General features: G+C 39.6%; 3 protein-coding genes across 5 annotated transcripts in view; 1 reads left to right on the plus strand and 2 right to left on the minus strand.

Annotated features, from left to right (window-relative positions):
* The first annotated feature begins 1575 nt into the window (after positions 1–1575).
* smndc1 (survival motor neuron domain containing 1) lies at positions 1576–7066 on the plus strand. The gene is made up of 6 exons (XM_049600665.1): positions 1576–1712; positions 2069–2188; positions 2904–3046; positions 3974–4132; positions 5676–5829; positions 6288–7066. The coding sequence occupies exons 2-6, from the start codon at positions 2069–2071 to the stop codon at positions 6423–6425; spliced, it is 714 nt and encodes a 237-aa protein (XP_049456622.1). The 5' UTR covers positions 1576–1712; the 3' UTR covers positions 6426–7066.
* An 827-nt stretch (positions 7067–7893) lies between these two features.
* LOC125903629 (max-interacting protein 1-like) lies at positions 7894–15708 on the minus strand. The gene is made up of 6 exons (XM_049600664.1): positions 15343–15708; positions 14137–14239; positions 13947–13976; positions 12433–12547; positions 9420–9591; positions 7894–9280 (listed from the first exon to the last, which is right to left on the minus strand). Exons 1-6 carry the CDS (start codon positions 15569–15571, stop codon positions 9117–9119), a joined length of 813 nt encoding a protein of 270 aa, XP_049456621.1. The 5' UTR covers positions 15572–15708; the 3' UTR covers positions 7894–9116.
* Positions 15709–19764: 4056 nt separating this feature from the next.
* The window catches only part of add3b (adducin 3 (gamma) b), a 32442-nt gene continuing 30684 nt past the window's right edge, over positions 19765–21522 (minus strand). For all 3 annotated transcript variants that reach the window (XM_049600647.1, XM_049600648.1, XM_049600646.1), the window contains exon 15: positions 19765–21494. In XM_049600647.1, the coding sequence (XP_049456604.1) occupies positions 21244–21494 (251 nt within the window). In that variant the 3' untranslated portion in view covers positions 19765–21243. The remainder of the gene's footprint in view (positions 21495–21522) is intronic.

The raw sequence follows: 21522 nt of genomic DNA on the forward strand, positions 1-21522 counted from the left end.
TTAACAATATTTTTTGATATATAGAGGCAATATCTGCAGTTTATTAAATTACAGTGGATTAAGAGTACACTCTTTGTGGTTCTGCAGTTGTACTTTATGAAGAAAATGTTCCGATATATCCTGAGAGAAAAATAGCTTGAAATAATACCTGAGTCTGTAGAGAGGATCTGAGCCAATTGCTGAAGAGATCAGTTACTAGAAGTGCAAGAGTAAGAGCAGTACATTCACAGGAGATTAAAATTTCTGCTGGACTAAACTTTCTTTCCAGATAACAAAGTAGAATAAGTCACAGTGAATGTGCTGCGACATTAGATAAAGAAATGTTATCTGTATTTTTTATGTTTTCTTTAAATTCTGGTAAACTGCTATGCAACAAAATGCTGCTGCGTGACATCTCCAAACAAGATTACACTTATTATTCACAATACCATATGTGTGCCAGATTATAGGATACACTGGTGTCAAGAGTTTTTGCTGTGGTGACTGTGATGCTTGTGACAATGTAGTTTTTATTTCTGGAGCACTCCAACTACAAATTTCCATTGCATTGTTTTACCATCTACCACAAAGTAATTTAAAGCACGCCGGCCAGCATGCATTGCTAGTTATCTACTTCAAGATTGTTATATGATTCTGTTTACAACTCAGCACACACCTTTTACAATAATAAATTACTGATAGTAATTTATTATGAGTAGTAATTTGGTTTCCATAAGGAGATATATTTGAGTCTTAGTGCTCTGAGGCATCTCTGTGCTACATCCTAGTCATCTGATGTCCATACTAAAGTACAAAGTCTAGTATGTGTTGTTTTAGCACAGCTTTGCTACACATATATTGTTTGAAGAGAGAGGCACACCTATGATTTATCTAGCAGGGTGATATGACAATGGTTGCCAACCTTTTTTTTGCACGTGACCATGTCTTGTAAATGCAGCATATGAGTTGTGGGCCTTCTAACACAATTTCCCCCCTCAGACTGTGTGATGCAATACTTCTTAAAGGGCAGTATTATTTTAAGAAAATGGCAATTATCAGAGCAAGCTATTGGTTTCTCGGTCCAGTAATGATCCCATGACCCCTTAGATTCATCGTGCAACCTCTTGGGATGTGCTGGTCCCCAGTTTGGAAAATCCTGTGTGAAATCAGGATTGAGGTCAAAAACTAGCATTTGTCTTAAAATAAAAATACATTATTATCTAAACTTTTTTTTAAAAATCACATACCAACCATAAGTCATATGGTATGGCTTCAGTCACAGGAGACATTGTACTTGCATGTTAATTATATTATTTCCAGTATGAGATTACAAAAAAATAGTGGCCCTGTTTTTCTGAATTAACGAAATTATTACATCAGAATTCTACACAGTTTCTATGAAAAAAAAGCCTGTTCTTGTTTGCTCAATTAACGACACAATGATCTTGTCAGTTCAGAAAAACAAAATAATGTTTTTTGTAGTAAAATGATCAGCAGACTGAAGATACTGTTACGAGTACTGCCGCTGGGGGCGCTAAGGAGCCGTTCTGCTTTGTGCTTGAGCTGATCTTCCCTGTTATCGCGAGATTTCTTTTCGCGAACTTCCGGTTGGCTATTTGTGTACGAGAGAAGGGAACGCACACTGTTGTTCTTTTCACCTTTCGGTTTGGCAAATCGTCGACTTGAGATTTGAATGCTTGCGGTATTTATCGGTCAAGAACATTTATACTAAGGTAAGATAACCCATGTTTTATTTGTTTATGCTTGCCCATCGGCCTCTTGTTGCTAGCATTAGCCGTCGTACGTCAAATATACGTCGACGAAAGAGGGCCGAGGGATATAGCTAACCGTTTTAGCGTTAAGCTAACGGGAATGTTGTGACATATCATGTTTTTCCTTAAACGTAAGGTTTTGAGTAGACCCAGGCTACACTTACTCGCATCAAATACTCATCATACGAGTATTTTGTGAAATTAGATCATTGTAATTCAAAGATAGCTCGCTAACTGAATATGTTTACCTTTAGCTTGTCATGCTAATACAGCTAGCCAACGTTTCTAGAATACGGTGTTCTTTTTTGTCAACACAGATGTCGGACGACTTGGTGAAACAGTTGAGCAGCTATAAAGCTCAGCTACAGCAAGTAGAAGTTGCCTTATCCACCGACCCAGATAATGAAGACCTCCTCAAACTTCAGAAAGACTTACAGGTTTGTGTGTGACTGCGTGAATGTGATAAGGAGCGTATCTGTCATTGCTGGATTGGTAAGAAAGTACAAACTGTAATAACTTCCCTTTTATAAGCAGTTGAATACTTAATCGTTAGAATTAATTACTAGTGAGTACACATTGTTTACAAATAGATACCACTGATTTATAGCATTAAATTGTTTTACTCTGAAAGCTATCAGTCTGAAGTCCACTCTTAACTTTTCGAATGTGTATAATTTAATCAACATTAATGTATTTAGGTTTGCTTACAAAAAAGTTTCTACTATGAGTTCATTTGCCAGGAATAATCAAATCATTGGTCTGTCTTTGCTTCCATAGATTTTCAGGATAACTTTATATTGTGAAATGTATTTTTTTTTATTTTATGAACATGCATCATTATTTGCAGACAAATCAGATTTTTTTTAAGTACCATTATTTATTGAGTGATAAAGTCAAATTAGTATCACTATGATGTAGTACAAGGATTTTCAAACCTATCTGTCTAAATTGCAAATCCAGAATTGCGAAGTATAGCCTATTACAGGTGCTCTCCACTGTGCTTTATAGAAGGAAGAACTTTAACATGTTTGGCCAATGACCTCACTGAAAATGCCCCATTCCCTTCTCTTATTATCAATACTTTTGCTAACTACATTTTTCCTGGGGCCAACTTTGCCTACGCTTGAATGTCTGATTACGTTTCTTCTACAGGAAGTCATCGATTTGACAAAAGACCTCCTGACCTCACAGCCCACTGAAAGTGCTTCCAGTACCAATGGCGCAGACACAGTGCCCCTGAAGCATGCCTGGAAAGTGGGGGACAACTGTATGGCTGTGTGGAATCAGGATGGACAGTGAGTATCACCAACCTCTTCTCATGAAAACATTACGTGCCACTGCATGCCCTGTAGCATTACAGTGTGAGTTCTTTATCTGCATTAGAGAAGTGTTTCTATGGATAAGTTCTGTCCATCCATTTTATTTGTTTTTCATTGGTCTTTTTGTTGGATGTCGCTTTGGACAAAAGTATTTCACTGATTGTTCTAAGATAATAAGTCCACTTTGTCTCTTTAGATGAAGCAGTTTTTTTCCTTTTTACTTTTGCACAGTAAAACAGGATTTCACCCACTGATTAATCCAACTAAACCAGATTAACCACACGGCAAGCCTTCATTTTTACTTTATTGTTTCTGTGTTGACATTATTTCACAGTTGCTGATAATTCAGGAGTTGTCTGTGAGGTGTTAATATATTGTCAGCCTGTGTAGGAGTAGATAACAACTTATCTTATAATATTAATAAGTTGCTCTTAAAACATCTCAACTTTCCAGAAATATTGCTAGAAAAACCTACAAGGAACAACTTTACTCAAAAGAACCATGACTTAAAATACATTACATCACGTACTGTTTATTTAGCTGCTGCTTTCATCCAAAGTGACTGGGAATTATGTGTGAATATTATGTGTTTGCTTACCAACGACAGCATATTAAAACAAGCAGTATGTTTTTTTTTCCCTCAATGCATTTGCCTAAAGCAAGTGTAGAGACAAGCAGCTGTAATTTTAGTTTCATGCATGTCTGACAAAAGTCAATTTGTGGGAAATGTATATTCTTGAGGTATTTGCTACTATAGGAAATGCTCCAAGAATATCTTAAACTCACACATCTCACATATTCACTTATCATTAAGAATGATATATTGATGTAAGTGTTGCTTATGAAGTAGAGCTTGAGTCTTTGGCTCATACTCACCTGCTTACAGACGTGATTCTTTGGCAGGGTGTATGAGGCTGAGATTGAGGAGATAGACCGGGAGAACGGCACTGCAGCAGTTACCTTTGCTGGGTACGGGAATGCTGAAGTGATTCCTCTGCAGAACCTCAGACCAGCTGAGGAGGGGAAACGCTCTGACGAGGACGGTCTAAAGCCAAAATCAAGGTATGAACAGAACAGAAACTCGCTTAATGTGCATACACATAAACCTTTGCTTACATCCTGCTTCTGAACTTTTTAAGGAAAATACTGGGATTCACATTACCCTGTGCAAGTGTCACTTTTTCTCTTTCTTTCTTTCTTTTTTTTTTTTTGTGGTTCACTGATCAAGCCAGACTGACCTGCCTGTCAGTTCTGTTTACAAATAAATAAAATATAAATCCAGAAGAAGAAAAAAAATCAGTTGAATAACTGACATCTTGCCACAATAAAATCTTCAGACCATCAGAGCACGTCTGTGCACTTGTCTTCAACTCCACATCATGCAAGGGGGTTTAAAAGTCATGTTTTTTATTTTAACAGTCCCCAAAATTGCACCATTATCATAGCTGGGAACTGTAAAAACAGAAACTATCATCAGATTTTCTCATTTCCGACAGCCCTACAAAACAGTGTAGCCAAATCTGAGCTTAACATAGTGACATTCCATCAAAATCAATTTACTCTACATGTCTTATTTTTTAAAAAAATGCCAAAAACCAGCTATTTGAAGGGGAAAAAAAACAAAAACATTAAATTCTGCGCTCCTCAGTGCAACTGGGAAGCCATTAATGTCCAGCTGAGGCCAACAGTCAAGTCACAAAAATTCAGTGAAATTTCGACTGAACTGCGGGTTTGTTTACACAGAGGATAGGCCAACTGAGGTTGTAAGTAGAGGCTGTACAAATGTCAAAAAAAAGTAAATGTGAACTGCAAATGTAGCAAAATAAAACTTTTGGAAATGTGGCGTGGTGTTGTGTCAAGTGTACATACATAATGAAAATAATAGCTCAGGAAAATGTCCAGCCCCCTAGCTCTCTGAAAATGCGACCCTCTGAACAATATGTGAATAGCCCTCATCTATTTAATTGTATGTAGCTCCCTCTTTTAAATTCTATGAAACTGCCACCAATGAGGGAAGTAGTATTCAGTGAACACTCTACTGTGCTGTCCTCATATTGACCTGTAATGACATTGGTGATAGCAAAATCCCTATAATGTATTTTGTGTAAATATCAGATTCAGACACAAGTTAACAAATCAGCATGTGATTTATTTTTTTGATCAATCAGTCCTTGATGTCTAGATGAAGGGGAACACTGCTGGTCATGAACTGTGCAGCCAACTTGAAATTAGTTTTCTCTTCAACTATCCACCAAAAAGTCTGTTTTTCAAACTTTGAGTTAATATTAAGTAATGCAGTTTGAGAATTAAGCAAACACCTGTGACAACTAGCGCTGTTTGTTCTTACTGGTTGGAAATTACATCAGCGCCCTGGATCTGAAATACATGCCTAACTGCATTTTTGTGTCTCTAGTTGACTGATTTAAAAATTAATACAGTGTGTCATCAAAGACTGATGATTTTTATGTACCAATGAGTGAAGGAATTAGTCCCCATGTGTGACTGTATGTTTAACTCATTAATGTTTGTATTTCATACATGTTGCGTTCATGATTCTTTACATCATGGTCAGGTTTTAAATGTTTCTCTCCCCTGTCTTTTCTAGGAAAGAGCAGATAGCAGAGCAGAGAGAGTATAAGAAGAAGAAGGCACAGAAGAAGGTGCAGAGGATGAAGGAATTGGAGCAAGAGAGGGAGGAACAGAAGTCAAAGTGGCAACAGTTCAACAACAAAGCCTACTCAAAGAACAAGAAAGGACAGGTACTTTTTTCTTTTTTTTTTTTTTTTTTAGAGCCCTGGATCTTTTTTGGAGAGTGCTGGGAAGCCCACAGTGCATTGTGCAAACAGTGCACGCTGGTTTTATCCCATAGATGTCTCCTTCCTTTTTGCTTTCTAGCATCAAAATTGAGTACAACAGGTAAAAAGAGTCAGAAAGGAGAACTTAAGTGTGAATTCACACAGTTGCATGAATCTCTTAAAATCAATATGATATGAAGCCCACCCACTAACTCATCTACCCAGTGCCCTTCACACTGCAGTGCAGTACATGACTGAAGGGCTAGGTAACTTGAAACTAGTTGCACACTGTCCATGAATTGTTGTAGGAAGATTGTGTGTGTAGTGTGTGTGTATATATATAGTAGATGTTCTCCTATAATCCATTGTTCTATGTTTTGAATCATTAATGACGGCATTTCCTTCCTTGTTTTGTTTTCCAGGTAAAGAGGAGCATATTTGCGTCTCCAGAAAGCGTCAATGGGAAGGTGGGAGTGGGAACATGTGGTATTGCAGACAAGCCAATGACCCAGTACCATGACACGTCAAAATACAACGTCAGACATCTAATGCCACAATGACCTGATATATTCTGTATATATTAATCCACTGTATACTAGCTGTATCAGTGTTTTCCATTGTGTTTATACATGATTTCCGTTTTCCAAGTAAAGAAAGCTTTGAAAGGATTTGCTTGCACACCATTGTTTGAAATATTGATGTAGTTTTCTTATATATTATGTAGGTACAAGTACAATGACAAAAAAAATCCAAATGGGGATTTTTCCCTGCACTGGATCAAGGTCACCTGTTATGTAAGAACAGGAAGTGGTGTTGTAGAGAAGCCGTACAGTTTACTGTCTGTGTCCAGATTCCACTGATGCCAAATGCCTGCTAAGTTGAGAATAAATATACACCAGCAGATTTGGTTTGTAAATTTAAATCTTGGTTTTAAACACTGACCCATTGTGGGCGGGGGAGTCTGACGTCAGTGATGGTGTTGATTTGACATGGCTGAATTTCCATTTTAATTTCTGTGTATATAACAGTGAAATAAACATTGTTTTGTTTTCAGTTTTTTAAATAATTGCTTCCACCTCATTTTGACTGTTTTGACATTACATTTTCATTGTGGCTCTGTCAGGTCCTGTAGGTGGCAGTAAAGACTTGCACCATTATTAATAAAATCGAGCAGCATGCTGCAACTGTTGATACAACCGTTTTCACAAAAGTCACATTGGTTTTTTTGTTTGTTTTACACCTCCTGAACTAACAAAATCCAACATATAAGTGTTAACTACAGAGCTGAATGCGTCATTTGTGATACCTGTCAGTCTAATACAAGACACCCAAGTTGATTCTTTGAATGTTAATGGTTTACTCAAAAAAAAAAAGATGAAATTGATTGATGTCTGGGTGGTAGAGGTTTATTAAGATTCCAGGGACAGTTTTCAGGAACTGTAATAAAGTACTAGCAGGGGACCAGCAGCACATTTTGCAAAAAAGTCACCTTGGATGGCTGATTAAGCACAAGAGAAAACATTCTGGGGTGTGCTTTGACGTACGTCCTTAACAAAAGTCTTTTTCATAGTGCATTTTATAGATTCCCAAACAGGTTGGGGTGGGGGAGAAAAGACCTGTAACAAGGAACTTTGTGCAAGAGTCATATATATACCCATGTTAAGACACAATTTGGTGGTGATCTCCTTAGGACTTGGACCAGAAAAATGCAGATAAATGGTCATATTGAAATGTCTTATTTGGTTTCATGGATTCCAACAGGTCAGCAGTGCAATTCTCAGTGTCAAATATACATTGAATATTAACGGGAAGTCTCCAAATTTCACGGAATTGAACTTGTTCTATTCCTGCTACAATACAAAAAATAATACAGTATTAAACATTGAAGTATAAACCAAAATTAGTATTCTGTAGTGTTTATGTTGTTCATGCTACAGACATTTTTTTAAGACTTGTCAATCCAAAGCACATTACAACATGATTAGACAAGCTACATTCAATTCACATGCACCATAGCTTTTTTTTTTTAAATCAATTACAATCATTTTAACTGCTGAATATTAAAACTGATACCACTACTGGAGCGAAGTGGAAAACTAGCAAAACTGCAATTTGGTGTTGGACGGACAGAATAGTATGCTAAACACAGCCAACATCAAAGATAGGATAAAAGTAGACGCTTTATTGCTTTCAGCCTTGTGCTTGGACAAGTGCGGGATAGCTTATTACTGTCTAAATAAAACTGAATTTGAGCACAGTGTGAAAGAGAAGTGTCATTCTTTCAATAAAACATGAAATGCATTAAACCTTTAGCACTGCATATGCTTCTGTGGGGGTTAAATTTGTGTCAAGTAATTTGTTAAATGTTAAAAAGAAAATATTTTTAAAAATGTTTTTCATTCAAGCATGACCAAGACCTAGCTACAGTAAAATTAAATATACCAAAAATAAATACTATAATCATATGCAAATAAATTAGAATAACGAGGGTGGACTACACCACCTGTTTGGATATGACTATTTCAGTCAAGAGAAGGGACGCCACACGGATCAGTGATGGTCGTGGGTCCTAAAGCAAAAGGTTATAGGAGTGTAATAAACATTTTGGAATGCAGACATTGTAGCCCTTGCCACTGGCTTGTACACTGACAAGAAGTGTCGTCCGGATACGTTATCCAAAGAAAAGGGGCAATGTTTTTACAAGGCAAATGGAGCAAGCGGTCCCAATGGTGAGCTTCTAGCTGGTATTGGGTTTCTAGTGTTTTTGCTGGTTTCAGAGGATCAACTTGACTAAAGGTAGTTTCCCCTTCAGTGTTGGACACTGCTGCGATCGTGGGTCCTCTACAGGGTCAGTATTGAGTGCGGGTACTTTATGGTTGATTCTAGCTGGTAATGGGTTAAGGGACATTCAGGTGATTGGTTAAGTCAACTCTTATAATGAGGAAACTGTATATTGCCGGGAGTTAAATTTGAGGCTGTTGTGTAAAATGTTTCAGACTGATGTAGAGGAGCCCCTTGGCTTTTTGGAAGGAGACATTTTTAGACAACTTTTAGGCTGAGTTGAACTTAAGGCTGGTTCTCAGGGCGGAGCAGATGTTTCATTTGTCAGGTAAAGGTGGGATTGAGGCTGGTTGTTCTTCTGGAGACAGTTAACCTAAACTGCAAAGGGAGAATGGAGCTGTAGGCTGGTACTTTGAAAGGTGAAAGCCATAAAAGACTGCAGCTGGAGTTAAAGTATAGGCTGGTGCTTTTTAAGCAGAGAAGGCCAGTTTTAGACTGCATGTGGAGTAGCCCTCGTCGCTGGCTGAGCTCTGCCGGCTGCTGTGGTCGTCCAGGTCACTTGCACCACTGGTGCTTACACTGTCCATTTCTCCATGGGAGAATTCAGTGCTTTCCACATCAACTTCGATCTCTTCTGCTCAAAAACAAAACACAAATAATTACAGATTAATCATCTGAATCATGCAGGTCGAAATGTTTTAAATTGTGCCTGACAAACCTTAATGGTACTACAAAGTTTAAACATTGATAAAGGCTCAGATTCGGACACTGACCTCTGTCAGACTCTGAGCGGTCAGAGTCCATACGGGAGCCCAGGCTGTCCATGCGGACCCTCTCCCTATCTCCATGAGTTTGCAGCTGGGCTAGCTGCCTCTGCAGGTGCCTCTGCTCCCTCTCTAAGGTCTCCAGCTGGTGCAGACTCCTCCGGTCCGCCTCTTCAAGTTTCTGAATGACAGGGAAATGCAGAGCAGTTAATTAAATTGTTGTTATGTTGGAAGATAATCAAGACAACCAGTGTGTGTGGATCCAGTGTGCCACATTTAGTATTTATGTGAATTATTTAGCATCAAATCACGCAATTATGACAACACCTCTCTAGATGTTGCTCATGATTAACATACTATATGCATGAGGGGATGGTGAACTTGTCTTGTGTGCAGTGATGTGATGTTAATATGTAGTTGTTGCTGCCGTCAAATGTGACGCCCCCTGTGCCTTCTAATGAAATATTCAACACATAAGGACAGCACGTAGCTGGATGGATTCTAGAGGGATTGCTGGTGTCACTGTGTGAGGTGGATATAAGTGAAGGATGACAGAGTAATTGCTTTATGGGTTTTGGTATACAAATGGATGCAAAGGTCATCTCATTCTGTGTTTGGCAGAAACATTAATTCTTTGCCTTCTTAGGTCCAATTTATTTATTTAAACTACCATGGCTTGAACACTGCTTTTAGTGCATGTGTCGTGTTCAGTAGTCAGTTTAAAGCCTGTACTTGAAACAACAAGCACAAGCAGCTCACTCAGAGTCACACAGAGTATGTCAGGTTAAGCTAACAAAGTCCTGAAGATACACTTTGAACCTCATAATTCAATCACTTCACAGCAATAATCATATCTGATCATGCCATAAATAAAAAAACTGATTCACACTATGGTGGGAGCATAGTAATAAGTACTAAGAATTTATATGCAAGCCAGTTGTTGAACAAGATTCGCTGCTGGTGGGAAAAACAACTGATATGGCTCCTGCACAGCTACTTACACAAGTTGCAGAGATGGCTGACAAATAGAGATGATATTTGTAAAATGAAAACTGATTTTGGATATTTCACAACTTTAAAAAAAAGACACAGCGACGCATGCTGTATTATATCAGTTGCCATGTATGGTTCATTTCCTCTAATGTCCCCCATGTTGATTCTCCAAATTACTTTTTATACAAGAGATATTTTCATGAAGGCACAGGTTGGTGTTTGAAGAGGCTTGTGTATTTTGCGTGATCATAAATACGCTAAAACAACAGTTTTTTTAAATGGAGTTTGGTACAGTGATGCAGGTGAGAGCAGCACTTATTCATGCTTTTCCTGTCGCACAACACAGGGTGTTTTTGCTTCCTGCAGCCCTGAGCTTCATGCTGTCTGCACCTGCTCCACCCTTTTACTCTCCTACACAACCTGTGGTTCCAAAAATACAACACAGCAGCATTCAGAGGCCACGTTTCCTGCCCTTTAAACAGGCAAGTCCAAAGTCAACAGCTGACATCATACAGTAGGTACTTTATCCATTACCCCCCACTGTAATAAACTCCCACAGACTGTTGCCAGGATTGCTTTCATATTGCAGCCTTCAGTCATCCCTCAACTGCTTCCCACTACTGGAGCCTGCACAGAATGGGCTTAAGGAAATCCAATATATCCCCTAAAAAAATCTCATCTGAAGTAGACTGCAGCCATCAGGGGAGCCAACACGTTTAGATGCTTTAATGCCACAGCATTATTTGTACAGTTCAGACACTCAGTGGCCCATTCAGGCCGGCAGTTCAAACAACCAGGACAGATCTGGTGCTCTCTACAGACTAATGGTCAATGGTGAATGACACATGACCTAATCAAAGACTCAGCAAGACTAAAAGTCCCTCACGGGGCAGTCCTGATAACAGCCAAAGGAGGACTGGTTAAAAGGAAAAGAGAAACTGAAATAACCAAGCACTTTGTATCATAATGTTGGGTCCAAAGTGCAGTTCATCTAATGGCTCTGAGGAAACTGATTGCAGGGAAGTACCTGGGGAAAACTGCTAACTTCTCTGTTGCTGTTCACAGTCAATATCTCATTTAACCACCTCTAACTTTAAACTAGTGCAGGTTTTCCATGAATTATGTGTGTGTTGTCCTTAGGCTTTATATTAGATGTGAGACTGAGCCAGAAAGCTCAACAAAGGAGTAGAAAATCCAGACCTTTCTCCTCTTTTTTGCGGTGTTAATGCCGTGTCAGCTGTGATTACAAAACAAATATGAGCGCTGTTGTGTCTTTGCTGAACTAAAACACCTAAGAATGTATAGAATTACAAAGTTCAAATGGATTTTCAGCTAAATATTGAGCTGCCTATGTAGACAGAGGAGCTGCACTGCAATCGCTTGTGCCACATGGACGGTAAAGTATCACAGCAGCTTGTACCTCGAGAAGAAACCAGAGACTGTGCAACACCAAGAGTGAGAGCTAAGAGACTAAAATACAATTCTGTTCTAAAAATAAATAACAGGATCAGTCTATTGACTGGTAAGGCTTTTGTAAAACAACAGTATGGATTCACATTGGGTATCACATAGGTAGAGGTGCTAGGAGCCTTCCTTGTACATCAAAGTCATCCTCTGTAGTACTGTAGATCTATATTTGCAGTCAATATGACATCAGTTGTTTTTTACTGAAGGCAGCAACCAGATATCTATGAGTGATTGGCACAGATTCTATTTTGCTTTGTGAGTGTTAAACTCAATTGTGTACGATTAGATAAATTAACGTGTATTTGGTAAGCACAGGAGTAAATTATTCCAATGGCTGAATTCCATTTAGATGCTTAGTCTGCTGTGAGCAGGGTATGGAATTCAGCATGATGACTGCTATGTTGCTACTGCTACTTTCCAAATCATTAACAAGTGGCCAGCCAGGAAAAAGAAGCAGTGGAAACAGAATGTAAATATGTTTACATCATTACTATGAACACAAAAATGAGCAGAATTTAGCCCTTATTCCCGTGATGGTACCATACTACAGGGGCTACCACACCTTGATATGTGCTTTGGCCTTGTTGAGCAGTCCCAGTGTGGTGTGTCGACTGCAGTCTGGTCCCAGGGGGATGAGGGACTTCAACCTTTCCAAACACAGGCGGAGATGTGCTCGTCTGTGGGAGGAGACACAGTCAAGATGAGTTGTTTCTCTTACGAGACAGCGTACACGCAGTAATGTACATTATGCAACAATTAGACAGACAGAAGGATGAATTTCCAGACTAATGCATTATTGTCCTCTGCACTGATCCTGATTAAGTCAGATTATAATATTTCCTCCTTATCCATTTTGATTAGTGTTGCAGTAGTTTAAGGCAAACAACTATTTGATTGTTCCTGATCAATTCTAATTATGATAGCATTAATCCATCTGTGATGAGCAATAACAGTCAAGGTATTCAGGCACTTGATGTATCTGTTTATCCATTTTGCTAGTTAGCCACACAATCTGACTTCTTTGCAATTATGTATGGATGTGTCTGGTCCCAGATTTAAAAGCTGCTGAGGTCAGCTCAGTGCTGTTTCTGATCCACTGAGGCCTCTGGGCCTGTGGTCTGAATGGATGCAGAAACTGGCAAAGGACACTCACTCTCCTTTCAAATATCGGAGTAAAATGTAGGTCAAGTTGTGATGTCATCTCTTCTCTCTGCATTGGCCACCATTTTGTAATAAAAAAAATAGCCCAATATGAAACAAGCCTTGCTCCTGAAGATGCCATTTTTCGCATCACTTGGTGCGAAAGATTCTCACACACATGGCTTGCTTTTGAATATTAACTGGGCGTTTAATTTTAGCATAAATGTGTCCTGACATTTGTGTCCTGCTCAAAGCAGAGGCTGCCTCATCCTGGAGCAATAGAAGCAAGCTGCTGTTAGATGTGCAGCTGAGAATCTCTCAGGAAGGAGCCCCGTTGTCTGGAAACAGACGGTTCCCATTTGCTGACTGGGGAAATGTGTGCATGTCCTCCAGGAGCAGTGCTGCTGCTACTGAGGCTGCATTACACCTCCCTTTTTACTTGCCTTGCAAAATGCACACTGTCATTGTACACAATGGGTGAATTTCTAAGTTGTTGATAGAAATTCCCTTTTTGAAGTCCTGTGATGATAATAGGCTGATTTATAGGACCTGCAGTGCATCTCGTTTTGAAACGGTATGCACCAAGATATGCAAACATGGCAGAATGGAAAAGGCTTGTAGTTTATCAGCTTGAAGCTCCATTTTGAGACAGCTGGCTCTCGAGATAGACTCCCTGCATACCTCATTTGCTAAAGCAGTTGAAATACTGTGCTGATTGTCTTTCTCCCTCTTCTGTAGGACTTTAGCACGTAACTTGTTACATGTAACAAAAGCTGTTTGAAGTGAGATGGCAATAAATTTACGATGACTGCCCACAGTCACATCATTTCACTGTCTTCCTCGTGTTCCTGTGGCATGTCTCTAGTGTAGTCTCTTCTCAGTAGTTTTTGTCATAAACAAGCATAGAAATGATGTCTTCAATCTTGTTTTACTCACCTATTTTTTTCCAGTTCATTGTGTGCTGACCTGTTAACATTATAAATACATAAACAACACGGTTATATAAATGCTAATGATGCAAAATACAACATATTACACAGTCTATACGTACAAACCAAATATAAACTAACACTGCACATTCACATCTATGTTTAATTTGAGGACCTTTTACAAGACATTGACCTACCTATTGTGAAGATTGTCCAATTTCCTGCTCTTGAATTTACGCTGTTTCTGTTGGTGTGCAGTCTGGGTTGCAGGGTACGTTGAAGCATAACCATGCTCACATTCTGGTGATGAAAAAAAGATCAAGAGGATTAAATATATTGTTCCTTTTTTTTTTTTTTTTTTTTTTTTAAACAATTGAGCTACAAGCAAAAAGCTTCAGGAGGGCTTAGATTTGTATGATTGATGTGACCTTATTTGACCTGAATTTTAAATTACATTTAAATATGTGGCCTGGAGGCAACAAATCCATTTCATTAAACTAGAAGATATAAAACTCAGACTGACAGACAGACAACCTCTGTTAGAAAATGCTACTATCAATACATTCATTCATTACACTTCTGTAAGACACATTTCTTTTCTACAGTTTCTTCACTGTTACAAAACGCCTACAACTCCCATGAACGCTCCTTCCCAGTAACATACGACGTCAGCCGTGAACTTGCGCGTGATTGGCTCCCTGCGGTGACTCGCGCTGGATCATGTGTGCCGACCAATGAGAACTTTGCAATTTGTTCCATGTGGAAGCCATGTGAACAACACATACAAGGAAGCAGCTGCTGCTTCTGAAAATGATAGGTGGGCTTTGAATTGGAAATGTTTAGCAGAAATAAAACCTAAATTGCAGTTTTGTATATGCAGGAGGGTCCGTGAAAGCGTCATTTGTAAGCGGATGCATTAATTTAAATGGAATAATCGTTAAAGAAGCTGCGATAGACGGAGATAGCAGATTAAATTGGAAATTAAGTCTCAAACATCACACATATCTGCTTGTTTCAACCTAATGCACATATGCAAGCATGTTTAACTAATGAATACATTCAGTTTTGCTTTGCCTAGTCAATGAAGTGCCCCATAGTCTGCAGGAAACCAGCTTTAATGGGAGCAGAAGATAATTTAGCTGAAGGCTATTGTTGCAATAAAAATCAGTCTCATTTGCTTCCTGGATTAAAAATGCAGGCAATTTTGCGACCTCTTTTCCACTGATGATATTTTGCAAGTGTTAGGTCGATCAGACAACAGTTTTTCAGTAGCAGGTGAAATATCATTGGCTGCTGTCGGGCCAGATCATCTGTCCGCTGCGCGTCTTTTGTCGCCTTCGCCTCTATTGTTGTCTGCTCGGCGCATTACGTGTTAATATCCCCTACTGCCCGTGTTTACTTACTTCCGTTGTTCTTCTCGATATTTTCTATGTAATGTGCCGCATCGAGCAGCACTTGCACGTTCTTCATGAAAGTGCCGATTTGGTCCATTGCGGAACATTTGGAGTATAAAACGTCGCTGAAAGAATAGTCGGACAATTCTCCGAAATCCTGCTGGTCCATGGACGCATCAGACTCCGACAGAACCTCTTCGAGTTTCACCTCGCTGTGCTGTCGCATGTACTTTACCATTTTGACTTTAGGCTGTTTTTTATGGGGGGGCTTTGACAAATAAAGCAGCGCTGGAATTGCTCTCCTTGTCCCGTCTGTGCACTGAGCGGATGACTGAAATGAACTAGGCTCGATGGAATTGCAGTCCTTAGCCTCAGCCACTTGCCCTACTTGGTGGATAATCCCTCCCACTAACGCATGCACATTGCATTCATTGTCAACTGTGCCATAATAAATCCTCATTATCAATACTGCAGGAGAGTAACAAATAACACACATAATGCCTGCTTTCATATTGTAACAACGCTGCTTTATTTCACTTGACATTAAGGGAATAATTATGACTAATAAGAGCCGCCTTCCTTGTGCACACAATTTTGTCTGAATGCATGTGAGCAGACTTTGAAAGGGGAAAGCATTTTTGACCACATGGCAGCAGGACAATATGTGGGTAAATCAAAAGTGCAACTTGGAAAACAAAGACAAGGAAGATGCTGCATTTGCTCACTCTTTGCATCCCACAGTGAGGAGTGTTCAGGAGTTTTCCCTTGAGTGTGAATGCAATCCATTCATATGATTTTAGAGTTAGTTTGAGATTATTCGTCCTTTGTTTTCACCTAGCTTTGTCTTTTTTTTTTGTTTTGTTTCACCTCAGCTCCCCTGGGTGTGTTGTATAGCTCTTCAGTTCTAAAACTCATGTAGCTATAACGATAAAGTAATAAACCAGTGAGATTATGGTTAATGTCAGAATTTGCTGGGCCCATCTGTGGCTGCTGCAGTTCAGTGGACAGCAGAATACACATTATAGTGAAAGCAACCATATTTTCCTAATGTTTAAAGTTACCCGTCCTTTAAAAACAACCGTGCAAATTTGTTTTACCCCTAGCTCGATTTTCCACGTCTGTTGTCCCTTTTGACTGATTAAGAAGTCATTTTTTTTCTCCCCACACCAATGAGGGATGGAGGAAGACAGAGGGGGAAAGGGCCTGCCTTTATGAGGCTAGCCATGCGTGCAGGGCTGTGTTGTGCCTCTGAGACAATGGGTGCAGATGGCTGGCCCGCTGCAGATGTGGCCAGGCCTGTAACGGACGCCTGTGAGAGAGCACACCCTCCCATGGAGTCTATTTCAGCTGCCTGGCAAGGCCTGACGCACACAGACGGTCCTGATCTGAGACGCGCTCTTTAGTGGGGGAAAAAACAGGCTGAATTTGTGGAAACACTGCCTATAAAATCCTCCAAATTAAGGCCTGTTTTTGCAGTACTATCTCTGCTAGCATGCTTTTTTCCCATTTGATTAAGGCTCTTCTTACTGGAGTATCTTCCATATAACACCAATGCAAATATGAAACTCCACTATCATCTCATCCACTGCTACCCATGTGCCCAAAAGGACAGATAAATCGAGTCAGACATGGACAGAGAGTTCAGTGGGGGGGTGGAAAACTGACAGCGTTTCACCAGGAAAAGGCTCATCTGTGCTGTGAGGCTCGTGTGCAGGCTGACTGACTGTGCGAGCTGCACGCTGATAGCGACAGCGTGGAAAGCTGACCCGCTGTAGGTTGGTGTAGAATGTGACCCCAACTGGAGTAATCTGAAAAGCCTGAGGATTACACCAGTGGCTCGGCTGTCACAGAGGAGGCAAAGTCACACAGTGCTGGTGTATGTGTGGATGTGTGTTTGTGTGTTTTTATGAAAGACTGTGCCAAACATCCCACGCTGGTGTCACACAGCGGGGAGTATAAGACATTTGGGATGTTATTGAAAGGGATTTTTTTATATAGATATATATAAAGGGCTATCTATCCATCTATCTATCTCGCTGATACTATCCCCTCGCATGGTGTTGAGAGGAGACGGTCTCACATGAAGCATTGTGCAGCAGCAGTCCCCTGCTGTTTAAAAACAATAGCTGCACTTTGCCCTGAGGTCACAGCAAAGGACACTTCACCAGGCCAGACATGTATCACCTGCTCTGTCCTCTCCTTAGCAGTGTCAGGACAGGGAAGAGCTCAGCGCTAAGCTTTGTCATCCACACATTGAAAGGGATTGTTCAGATAACAAGTTTGGAGCTGGCACTGGTCATGCATTTTAGATAAGACAAAGACAAAAGTTGAGAAAAGACCTTTCTCTTTATTATGCGCTTGCCAAAGACTCATGTTTGTCTTACCTTATAATAAGACATCGTAAATATAGTAATTTGGTCACGTCTATGTTCAGTTAAATGTGTTACCCTTTGACCTCATCTTCTTGTCCATATGTCATCTCTTAGGAGAGATGTGTATGTGTGTGTGTGGGTTGGGGGTGGTGTAGGTATAGATCCTGTCACTCCCTCAACAGGAACACCTGTTGGAGACACCAAATCCCCTCTTTGTCTCCACAGCCCCCTCTCAGTGGATTACCATGACAACGCCCATTCATATCATGGCTGTAGGGTGATTATACAGCCTCACACGGTCAATTATCACTGAAGAGAGAGCATTGTTTTAGAGGGACGCTGCTGTTGGAAAAAAAGGGGAGGCTGTGTAAATAGTTTTCTAGAAAGCTTCATTTCATACTTGAGGTGGTGTGTTGTTTCCTAGAACTGGATATAATGAGCTGGAGTTTCACAGCACATCAGACTAAAATAAATGCATAAGTATCCGACATCTTAAAGTTTCAGTGTGTAGGATTCAGGGGGATTTATTGACAGAAATTGTGTATAATATAAAGAAGTATGTTTTCTTTAGTGTATAATCATCTGAAAATGAGAATTGTTGCGTTTTTGTTACCTAAAACCCGTTTTGGGTTCAGTTCGGTACATTGTTTTCCGTTACCACTGTGAAAAGTTGTGGATGGTACCAATGGAACCGTTCCGTTCCGTCCCCATTTTTGGTCCCTCTGTTGGGGTACATAGCACACAGATCTGGTACTAAAATTAAATTATATTTTGCTGCCTCTTGCAGCAGCTGGAGCAAAAATAACTTAATTCACTGGGCCGACCGCCGGCAACTTTTGAGGTGGAATGTTTACTTGTAATGTTATTCAATGCATGAGTTAACGGCATGAATCAGTCAACTCACCTTAAATATCAATATGACAACTGACCATTCCATTAGTTTTTATATGACATGCACTTTTAGTAATGAGTGGATCTTTAAGTGTTTATATTTATTAATTTCGTCCAGGTTATATGAACGGCTCCTGCAACATTAAACCCCTGAGCTTGCCTTAGAAGGACTAAATGCACAAACCTGCTATTTTTAAATATCCCATGGAGAGACTCTCACTGCAGCCTGTTCTATTTTGTTCTGAAAATGTCAGTGTGCAACCTTGTTCTGTGGACGATAAACAAGGTGCATCTGTGTCACCAGTAATAAGGAAATACAGTGAGTACTGGATGCAGCAGTGAGTGACAACAGCCCTGCCCAAATTTAAGAATACTGTTTGCGGTGGAAAAGCTAGGGTCTAGGTACCATGTCTGAAGGGTTACTTTTGGTTCCAAAGGTACCATACTGAAAGTGTTTGGTGGAAACGGGGCAGAATGAGCTGTTTATATTTACACAGGGAGCAGGTTCGTCTATGGAGTCCGCCATGTTGCACTGCCATGTTTCTACAGTAGCTCAGGGTGGACAAACACTGGCTCTAGCTTTAGATACAACCTTTGCGTTTTCGCCTCAGCCACTGTAGTTAGCAGCCTCTCTATGATGAGAAGCATCATTAAAAACATGACTTTTTAACATGAAACTGCTTTAGTCTGTGTTTTTACTGGTTTACATCACCAGGGCTGTTTGTCTTGGAGATGAAGAGACCTCTGCCGATAACTTGGACCCTGTTTAAAGAAACTAAACTCCTAAATCTTAAGTTATCAGAGAAAGAGGGTGAGCATACAATAGCAGGTGCTAGGCTAGCAGCCTATCTCCAACATGCTTAACAGTGTCGGAGAAACATAATGTAAATTTCTAATGTAAAACTGTTTTATTCTGTGTTTTAACCAGTTTTAATCACTGGGTCTGTTTATTTATGAATGGAGGAGACCTCTGTGGATAATTCAGCTCCCAGTAAATACCTCCTGAACGTCTGGATCAGAAAAAAGATGAGCACATATTACCTCACCGCTTGATGCCACTAAATCCCCCTAAATCTTAACGATGTTTCTGTGAAGAAGCCTCTTTGTGTTTGAAACTGTATTTGAGTAAAGATAAGAAGTGATAACATCTCATGCCTTTCAACAAACAAGAGAGCAATAAAACAGTTATGGAAACATATCCGAGCTTTTATTACATCAGGTGGAAGGCAATTTTAAAAGGACTGACTTTGAGGGAAGGCGACTGTAATGTAAAGCACCATGGAGTAAAACCCAGGCGGAACAAACAGCAATGTAAACAATGCAGGAATTACGAGCACTAGGCACACAAATTACCTAAGTAATACAATTTGTAAACACACTGCGCTGTGCATGTTCTCTAAATAAGGAGCTTAATGACGCTGAATAAAAAATTTGATAAAAAGAAGTGTTAAAATATTGTTATTAGATTGTACTGTCACATTTCTATGTTTCTGTCGTCGTTTAACATTTGGTTTAGCGTAACAAAGCACAAAAACAAACTATTTACAAAGGCAAAGAGTCACTCCCTTTGGGTCAAAACAAACATCATTCACATTATAGACTGGGATGTAAATATATGGTCCTCTAATATACTTTATATATCAAACTCTAACAGTGGCAATGAAGACAAGCTTTCCACAGCATATTGCTATCAACTGACAAAATTAGTCAAAACATCAATCGTCATCGATCATCTTCAGCTTTCTCTGAGTCAGACTCGGCACGTTCATTGTCAGCGTCCAAACAAGCAGTCAAACTTTGTCACTCATCAATATGCAAGAGTTATCACTTTGCTGGGCTCTTCCTGTTAGTCACAGTCAATTCCTCGTCACTATTACAATAAAGCAGCAACCATGGGAACAACACCACTGACATGAACGTTCAAACAATATGAATTATTACTGAGTTATCAATCACAGCATGTTTAGTATGAGAGTTAGTAAGTAAAGTACATATGTAAAGACTATCAAATCCTTTATTTAACTATCAAACACTATATTGTTATACCTATAATATAAACCAACATATATTATTACAAGATAGTATAATGAATACGTTCAGATACAAATCGTACTTCTTATAAGGCCGAACATTGTATAATCTGAATATGTCCGGCCACTGTTGCACTACTAGTGTGACTGACTGTTAAATTTTAAAATTGTTTAAACAATTTTTTAGCTTTAAGAATACATTCAACAATGAACTTGTGCAAAAAGAAAAAAAAAAGGATCCACAAATACATAACTGTAATCTGATGCTTTCATAACCTTTTTGTAAACCCCATTAAAAATATGGGTAATAACAACCACAGATATGCAGTGCACGTTTCATTTGATTTAATTTTACTGAGCCCTTTGGGAGTGGTCAATCAAAAAATTCTCAAAAAACTTCCATATTACCATCTGCTGGCACGTCTCGCAAAAACTTTCCCATGAAATAATAGCCGTGAATGAGGGAAGCTGCGTGAAAGCAACACAGTCCTCGGAGACTTTCTGACTAGATGATAGTCTTTCCTCTTATTTCACTTCCCTTCAACAAGCTGAAAATTAAAAAGGCAATTCAGATGTTTTCCTAACAAAACACTAATTATTTTTTACAGTAAAGGCCCTCAGGCTTCTGTTTTTTCTTTCTTCTCCTTCTTCTTCTTGCTCTTCTTCAAGAATGAAGGTGTGCGAAATGTCTTTCTCTTTTTCTTGGGGGACTTGGTTTGGCTCTCTGGGGTCTGAGCCTCCCCCGTCTTCTCCTGAGATGAAATGGAGATTTCTGCCGTTTCCGAAGTGCTCACGCTCATTTTGGATACCTCAATGCTCAGATCCTCGTCCGTCTCTTCCAAGTGGTCTTTCCCGTTGGGTATTGTGTCTGTCAAAAGATGAAAACAAGTCACTGA

Source organism: Epinephelus fuscoguttatus, linkage group LG16 (genome assembly GCF_011397635.1).
Source record: "Epinephelus fuscoguttatus linkage group LG16, E.fuscoguttatus.final_Chr_v1".
In the NCBI taxonomy this organism is placed as follows: domain Eukaryota; kingdom Metazoa; phylum Chordata; class Actinopteri; order Perciformes; family Serranidae; genus Epinephelus; species Epinephelus fuscoguttatus.

Coding starts and splice junctions, on each gene's coding strand:
- smndc1 (XM_049600665.1), top strand. CDS start 2,069: ATGTCGGACGACTTGGTGAAACAGTTGAGCAGCTATAAAGCTCAGCTA. Junction 2,189..2,903: donor AACTTCAGAAAGACTTACAG/GTTTGTGTGTGA, acceptor TTTCTTCTACAG/GAAGTCATCGATTTGACAAA. Junction 5,830..6,287: donor CAAAGAACAAGAAAGGACAG/GTACTTTTTTCT, acceptor TTTGTTTTCCAG/GTAAAGAGGAGCATATTTGC.
- LOC125903629 (XM_049600664.1), bottom strand. CDS start 15,571: ATGGTAAAGTACATGCGACAGCACAGCGAGGTGAAACTCGAAGAGGTT. Junction 14,240..15,342: donor TATCGAGAAGAACAACGGAA/GTAAGTAAACAC, acceptor TTTCATCACCAG/AATGTGAGCATGGTTATGCT. Junction 9,281..9,419: donor CCGCTCAGAGTCTGACAGAG/GTCAGTGTCCGA, acceptor GTTTTTGAGCAG/AAGAGATCGAAGTTGATGTG.